This window comes from Xenopus laevis, chromosome 5S (genome assembly GCF_017654675.1).
Source record: "Xenopus laevis strain J_2021 chromosome 5S, Xenopus_laevis_v10.1, whole genome shotgun sequence".
Taxonomy (NCBI): Eukaryota; Metazoa; Chordata; class Amphibia; order Anura; family Pipidae; genus Xenopus; species Xenopus laevis.
The window spans coordinates 143,165,327-143,174,353 of NC_054380.1; the positions used below are offsets into that span (position 1 = coordinate 143,165,327).

A 9,027-nucleotide genomic window follows, 5' to 3' on the forward strand; every position below is an offset into this window, starting at 1 on the left:
TATTTATTAGCAACAAGTACCAAAATGTGGGGATTTTTAACACGTTATACAATATATCGATCCAACTGGTGAATTGCAATAGAGATGTTTGAGTGTCACATATCTTGCCATCCAGCGGATCACAACATACGATAGGCAGGTTTTCCCACCTTTGATGGGGGACTGTATTAGCGCATAGTTTTCAATGGGAAGCGTGAGACGCATAAACGGATGGTAAGCTTAATGCTCATCACAATGTTAGAGTAATACCGGCAGGTTTCTACTATGTGATGTCTCTCGTGTAGATTGGTCCAGTCAAACTACTATCGTCGGTCCCACACTTATAAATAAATGTGTACGACTGGCTCCCACATGCCTTTGACAAAGCCCGCAATTGGCAGGTGAAACGCGTGTCAGGTGCACTTTTATTAGCCGGTTATGCAGGACTACTGATAGGGACAAAGAAGGGCAAGTTTTACTCACGGATCGGGAGGGAACTCGCTGTGGGTGAAGGGGTTGGAGGCTCTTTGGGATCCGAGGGCCAGCATTAGCAGTAACATTATGGCTTTGGCACACTGTATTTTCAAGAACATTGTGGTGCAATCACGGTTTTGGTTGACCAGCATCAACTATACGAGTGCACTCATCTTACCACTCCATGGGAGGGATCTCTAAGTGGGTGAAGGGGTTGGCACTGGGAGTGGAATCCTCAAGTTGATTTTGCCGGCGACTATATCCTATCACTAGGGCATATTGAATATGCCAAACGTTAACTTTTGGCTAGTAGTACTAGTATTTTCCTAGTACTAATGGCTGCATGAACCTGCTAATAAAGCACTGTTATACTCTACACATCCTTGCTAGCAAAACACAACAAATTGGTGACGAGAAGTCTCTTCTACCTCTCCAGCAGCCTGCAGCTTTTCTTCCAAACCCTGGTGAGCCTACCATACCTTTTACTGCTTGGATCCGTATGTTTGAAAATTTCATTATTGCTGCTGACCAAGGGGAGATTTCTGCTGCTAGAAAGCTTTACTTATTCACTGCCTGGGAGCTGAGGGACAGCGTATATTCTATACATTACCATTACCTGATGAGACTGCTCTTACTGCTATAAAGAACTAAGAGTAAATGTGGTTGCTGACAGGCATGGACTGAGAATAAAAAAGGTCCCTGGCATTTCAGGCACACAGAGGCCCAAACAGCCCCCACCAGACCACTAAATACTGACTTTCTATTAGGGATGCACCAAATCCAGGATTCGGTTCGGGATTCGGCCAGGATTCTGCCTTTTTCAGCAGACTGGCCGAACCGAATCCAATTCCTAATCTGCATATGCAAATTAGGGGTGGGACAGAAATCGCGTGACTTTTCATCACAAAACAAGGAAGTAAAAAAAGATTCAGTATTTGGCCGAATCATTCACAAAGGATTCGGGGTTCGGCCGAATCCAAAATAGTGGATTTGGTGCATCCCTACTTTCTATGGCACCTTATAGCAGCCCCTCTGGCATTTGCCAGAACCCACAGATTGCCAATCCAGGCCTGGTTGCTGAAAGATATAAATTCCACCAACGTGGACAACATAATGGCGAATCCACAGAACAATTTGTAGCAGCTTTGAGAGAGCTGGTTGTTACCTGTGACTTTGGGAATCTAACAGATGAAATGCTAAGAGACCAAATAGTGGAAAAAACAAACTCACCTCGCATTAGAGAGAGACTGGTCCTAGAGCAGGATTTAACCCTTGCAAAGGCTATTACAGTTGCTAGCCAAATTGAAACAGCAGTGGCAGAGGCTAAAACTCGTTCTAAAACTCTCAGTCAGGGAACTGCTGGGAATGTACAGACTGTGAATTCAGCACTGGGGCCTAATAATGCACAGTCACAGGCAAAATACAGTGCTAAGGAAAGAAATTCACTGCAAAACAATACAGCAAATACAAATAAAAAAGCTTTTGGGACAACTCCATCCACTATCCAATTTTTCCAATTGAACGAACTTTTAAGTAATCATTATTTATCGCACTATCACTTTACTCACTTATGAACTGCACCATAATAATTAATTGTGATTAATTGGAGTTAAAGTATATTCACCAATTGTTAGAACAATAAAGAAAACTGGTGGTATTTGATTGTGTGTTGATCACCGTGAACCTAATAAAGCAGTTGTTATGGATAATCATGCCTTGCCACACATAGAGGAAATATTTGGAGAACTCAAGGGGCAAAATTCTTTTCTACTCTGGATCTTCGGAGTGCTTATCATCAAGTATTACTGCAGTAGAGACCTCACTGCATTTATCACCCATGATGGTTTGTTTCGGTTCAAGCATGTACCTTATGGACTGGCTTCAGCACCGAGTTGTTTTCAAAGACTGATGTCTTCTGTACTCCATGGCATACCTGGTGTAGAATGCTACTTGGATGATATAATTGTCTACTCTCCAACTATGGATCTTCATGACAAGTACCTAAAAAAATGTTCTGAAATGCATTGATTCTGCAGGACTGAAACTGAACCTTTCCAAATGCCACTTCAGACAAACTCAGCTGTCATTTCTGGGTCATATAATTTCACAAGATGGATTACTGCCTGACCCTGACCACGTCAACGATGTTACACAAGAACCTCCTCCATCTGATTTCCAGACCTTACGAGCTTTCTTAGGTCTTACTTCATGGTATTCTAAGTTTATTCCCAACTATGCTTCAGTTGTGGAGCCACTTAGAGCACTACTACGTGGAACTTTAAGTCTGGTGTGGTCAGAGTCTGCTCAACATAGCTTTGAAACAGTTAATTGTGAACAGTCCAGCGCTAGCTTTATTTGATCCTGCTCTACCCACTATGGTTACTACAGATGCTTCAGACTATGGCGTTGGTGCAGTTCTCACATAGATCCATGCTGATCATACAGAGAAAACTGTTGCATTTGCATCCAGAACCCTTACAGAGACAGAGCGTAAGTATTCCACTGTTGGAAAAGAAGCTCTAGCATGTGTTTGTGCAACAGAAAAATGGAGAACCTACCTATGGGGTAGAGAATTTACCTTATGCACTGATCATAACCCTTTAACTACACTGCTTACAACAAAAGGACTAGCAAGAGCTGGAATGTGTATAGCTAGATGGTCAGCAAGGCTACTGAATTTCAATTACAAAAAGCAATACAAGCCAGGTTTGAAAAATGTTACTGCTGATTGTTTGTCACGTTTACCTTTACCTGCAGCTTCTGATACACTGGATGAGGACATAGAAGTTGTAGAATTGACTGATTTACTATCATCTACAGTTACAGCTGCTGATTTTAAGTAAGCTTGTCTCACATGTCCAACTCAAGTACAACTACAGGACATCTTACAAAGCAAATGGCCAAATGCTGAGAAGAAACTCAGTCCTGATCTTACTGCAGGATTAGACACAAACTGTCCTTAGCAGATGGCTATGTTGTCCATGGAGCTCATTGCTTACTGGTACCAGAGACCTTGCGAGAAAAGCTCATACAACTTGCACATCAGAGTCATCAAGGAATTGTACGTACAAAACAAAGACTACGAGAACTATCCTGGTGGCCAGCAATGGATGCTGATGTGGTAACTGCCATTCATTCTTGTGTTACTTGTCAGAATCATGACAAAACAGCTCTCACACATACACCACCACTTCAGCCATTACCATTCTCTGATTCAGCATGGGATAAACTTGCTATTGATATTGTGGGTCCTTTTGGAGATGCTCCTATAGACTGTAGATTTGCTATAACCTTGATAGACTATTAAAGTACATTGCCTGAAATTGCATTTGTTTCTCATATAACATCAGCTACAGTAATAAAATTTCGGTCTACAGTCTTCAGCAGAGAAGGTAATCCAAAGGAGTTAGTATCAGACAACGGACCACAGTTTGTCTCATATGAGTTTGAATCCTTTCTGAGAGAGAGGAATATTGTGCATAGGAAATCTTCAATGTATTACCCACAAGCAAATGGAGAAATCGAGTGATTCAACAGAAGTCTGAAAGAAGCACTACAGACAGCAAATCTTACTGGGAAATCTTGGAAAGTATTTACAACAGAGTTCCTACATAACTACAGAGCAACGTGCCATGCAACAACCAAATCATCTCCAGATGAATTATTACATGACAGACAGATGCGCACTAAGTTACATGTTACAGACATGAAACTTCCACAAAATACTGTGCCTACAAAATAGTCTACTGTTGACATTGTGAAACATCACCAAGCCAAATGCAAAGCTTATACTGACAGAAAACGTGGTGCCAGAGTAGTACACTTTCAGCCTAGATCTTAAGTCCGAATTAAGAAACCAGGAATACTGAAACAAGGACAATCTAAATTTACTACACCACTTGAAGTGAGACGCCAGCGAAGACCATACACATATGATTTGTCTGATGGACGCATATGGAATGCAAGTCGTCTTGCTCCTGTTAGATATGACTTTGGAGAAGCTCCATTTCATGAAGGACATTTTCCTACTCCTGATGTCAACTGCAATGTGCCTGAAGAAAGTGAACCTATAAGGTGTACTGAGAGAATCAGAAAACTACCTGAATGGACCACGGACTATGTGATGTGAAGAATGTATATTATTGTTTTAAGATGCATTGTTGTTTATTACATTTGCCAAAAAATGCTTTCCTACTATAGGGGGAATATGTGATGTTTATACAAATGGCCTGTAGATGAAACTGTGCACATGAGTTGTGCTGTGCATGCACAGTACTTTCTATACTGCTTGGGGTGTTAGAGAAAAGCTACCGTTGATGTGTAATGAATGCATGAACCTGCTAATAAAGCACTATTATACTCTACTCATCCTCGGGTACCAAAAAACAAAATATTACACATGAGCCTCAGATGTTGTGGATTGGAGTGTGCAATTGTATGGGTCAGCTCTTTCTTTGTCCACTTCTGATATATCATTACAGGGAAAGTATCCCCTTGTGCAACATGAGTGCAATGAATAGGCTTGTGCTGATCATTAAAGGGACAGTATCCCCCTTGTGCAACACAAGTACAATGAATAGGCTTGTGCTGATCATTAAAGGGACAGTACCCCCTTGTGCAACACTAGTGCAATGAATAGGCTTGTGCTGATCATTAAAGGGACAGTATCCCCCTTGTGCAATGTGAGTGCAATGAATAGGTTTGTACTGATCATTAAAGGGACTGTATCCCCCTTTTGCAACATGAGTGCAATGAATAGGCTTCTGCTGATCATTAAAGGGACAGTATCCCCCTTGTGCAATGTGAGTGCAATGAATAGGTTTGTACTGATCATTAAAGGGACTGTATCCCCCTTTTGCAACATGAGTGCAATGAATAGGCTTCTGCTGATCATTAAAGGGACAGTATCCCCCTTGTGCAACATGAGTGCAATGAATAGGCTTGTGCTGATCATTAAAGGGACAGTATCTCCCCTTGTACAACATGAGTGCAATGAATAGGCTTGTGCTGATCATTAAAGGGACAGTATCCCCCTTGTGCAATGTGAGTGCAATGAATAGGTTTGTACTGATCATTAAAGGGACTGTATCCCCCTTTTGCAACATGAGTGCAATGAATAGGCTTCTGCTGATCATTAAAGGGACAGTATCGCCCTTGTGCAACATGAGTGCAATGAATAGGCTTGTGCTGATCATTAAAGGGACAGTATCTCCCCTTGTACAACATGAGTGCAATGAAAAGGCTTGTGCTGATCATTAAAGGGACAGTATCCCCCTTGTGCAACACTAGTGCAATGAATAGGCTTCTGCTGATCATTAAAGGGACAGTATCCCCCTTGTGCAACATGAGTGCAATGAATAGGTTGTACTGATCATTAAAGGGACAGTATCTCCCCTTGTGCAACACTAGTGCAATGAATAGGCTTCTGCTGATCATTAAAGGGACAGTATCCCCCTTGTGCAACATGAGTGCAATGAATAGGCTTGTGCTGATCATTAAAGGGACAGTATCTCCCCTTGTACAACATGAGTGCAATGAAAAGGCTTGTGCTGATCATTAAAGGGACAGTATCCCCCTTGTGCAACACTAGTGCAATGAATAGGCTTCTGCTGATCATTAAAGGGACAGTATCCCCCTTGTACAACATGAGTGCAATGAATAGGCTTGTGCTGATCATTAAAGGGACAGTATCCCCCTTGTGCAATGTGAGTGCAATGAATAGGTTTGTACTGATCATTAAAGGGACTGTATCCCCCTTTTGCAACATGAGTGCAATGAATAGGCTTCTGCTGATCATTAAAGGGACAGTATCCCCCTTGTGCAACATGAGTGCAATGAATAGGCTTGTGCTGATCATTAAAGGGACAGTATCCCCCTTGTGCAACATGAGTGCAATGAATAGGTTGTGCTGATCATTAAAGGGACAGTATCTCCCCTTGTACAACACTAGTGCAATTAATAGGCTTGTGCTGATCATTAAAGGGACAGTATCCCCCTTGTGCAATATGAGTGCAATGAAAAGGCTTGTGCTGATCATTAAAGGGACAGTATCCCCCTTGTGCAACATGAGCGCAATGAATAGGCTTGTGCTGATCATTATTGTTTTGTCAGGAAATCAGGAAACAGGTATCTCCTTTTGTTGTTTCTTGAGCTAAACAGGACAAATAAAAAGTCTGAAGCTCCTGTTGGTCCTTATGAGGCAGATACTTGGATTTCCAGTGTTTATAACCTGCACAGAGAGATATAGGGTGACATTGTGGGCGTTGTATTAAGCTACAGGAGACATAACAAGTTGTATTGCTCAGTAATTAGGGGTACAGTATGACCTAGTTACTGTTCCCTGTATGAGCAGGTAGAAGCCCCAGGCCTGTATCAGTAGGAGCGGCATGACTATTGCCCAACATAATCACATGTAAATCTAAGTAATAAAGCTGAAGAGTCGCTGCACACGCTGGAACTTGTCCCAGATCATTTGCATTGGACAGGGAGGAAACCCCATTGGTGGGGGTCTGTGAGGGTTCCAGTGTAGGCAGAGTTATACATTTACCTGGGCAGGGTCGGACTGGGCTGCACCCTTACCTACACCCCAATCACAGCTGCATGAGATACAATAAGGTGATGGCAATCGGTGATGACTATGGGGGTCCCTGTACGGTGAGTAACAAGAGAAGGAAGAAGAAGACTGTGCAGTACATTAGCAGCCATGTTCTGTGTATTAGAGGAAAGGTTAAGTAACACAAAAAGCTCTGGGGGTGCTCTTCTCTAAACAAATCAGGAATCATATCCAAGCATCTGCTCCCCATCGCACATGAAGGAACAAGGCCCTTATTCATGTAGTCACCCCTCTCTTTAGGGTGGGCTTCTCTGACTTCCCCTGCATCACCCCTGGGTTTGTGTGGGTTCAACCTAAGCTATGTGACTCTTGTTTCAGTCTTAATGCCCAAACCACAAACAACTCAGTGGCTGATGAACTAAGTACCTGTGTCTCGTGTCATCTGACCTGCACCTAGGGGAGCTACCTGCTCACTAGAACTTATATTTGATCCCAATGTTATTAATAGGGAAGAAATATATATATAGTAAGGCAGTTATCTGCCTGCACCTCATACCCCCTGACCTGCACATCATACCTCCTGACCTGCACCTCATACCTCCTGACCTGCACCTCATACCTCCTGACCTGCACCTCATACCTTCTGACCTGCATCTCATACCTCCTGACCTCTACCTCATACCCCCTGACCTGCACCTCATACCTCCTGACCTGCACCTCATACCCCCTGACCTGCACCTCATACCTCCTGACCTGCACCTCATACCCCCTGACCTGCACCTCATACCTCCTGACCTCCACCTCATACCTCCTGACCTCCACCTCATACCTCCTGACCTCCACCTCATACCTCCTGACCTCCACCTCATACCTCCTGGCCTCCACCTCATACCCTCTGACCTGCACCTCATACCTCCTGACCTCCACCTCATACCTCCTGACCTCACCCTCATACCTCCTGACCTGCACCTCATACCTCCTGACCTCCACCTCATACCTCCTGACCTGCACCTCATACCTCCTGACCTGCACCTCATACCTCCTGACCTGCACCTCATACCTCCTGACCTGCACTTCATACCTCCTGACCTGCACCTCATACCTCCTGACCTGCACCTCATACCTTCTGACCTGCACCTCATACCACCTGAACTAGACCTCATATCTCCTGACCTGCACCTCATACCTTCTGACCTGCACCTCATACCACCTGAACTAGACCTCATATCTCCTGACCTGCACCTCATACCTTCTGACATGCACCTCATACCACCTGACCTGCACCTCATACCTCCTGACCTGCACCTCATACCTTCTGACCTGCACCTCATACCTCCTGACCTTCACCTCATACCACCTGACTTGCACCTCATACCCCCTGACCTGCACCTCATACCTCCTGACCTGCACCTCATACCTCCTGACCTGCACCTTATACCCCCTGACCTGCACCTCATACCTCCTGACCTGCACCTCATACCCCCTGACCTGCACCTCATACCTCCTGACCTCCACCTCATACCTTCTGACCTGCATCTCATACCTCCTGACCTCCACCTCATACCTCCTGGCCTCCACCTCATACCTTCTGACCTGCACCTCATACCTCCTGACCTCCACCTCATACCTCCTGACCTGCACCTCATACCTCCTGACCTGCACCTCATACCTCCTGACCTCCACCTCATACCTCCTGACCTGCACTTCATACCTCCTGACCTGCACCTCATACCTCCTGACCTGCACCTCATACCTTCTGACCTGCACCTCATACCACCTGACTTGCACCTCATACCCCCTGACCTGCACCTCATACCTCCTGACCTGCACCTCATACCTCCTGACCTGCACCTCATACCTCCTGACCTTCACCTCATACCACCTGACTTGCACCTCATACCCCCTGACCTGCACCTCATACCTCCTGACCTGCACCTCATACCTCCTGACCTGCACCTCATACCTCCTGACCTGCACCTTATACCCCCTGACCTACACCTCATACCTCCTGACCTTCACCT

At 44.6% G+C, this 9,027-nt stretch overlaps 1 protein-coding gene across 1 annotated transcript in view; it reads left to right on the forward strand.

Annotated features, from left to right (window-relative positions):
- Positions 1-7,056: 7,056 nt before the first annotated feature.
- The window catches only part of LOC108718345 (whey acidic protein), a 12,094-nt gene continuing 10,123 nt past the window's right edge, over positions 7,057-9,027 (forward strand). Inside the window, exon 1 of the mRNA XM_018266107.2 lies at positions 7,057-7,107. Coding sequence (XP_018121596.2) covers positions 7,072-7,107 — 36 coding nt within the window. The 5' untranslated portion in view covers positions 7,057-7,071. The remainder of the gene's footprint in view (positions 7,108-9,027) is intronic.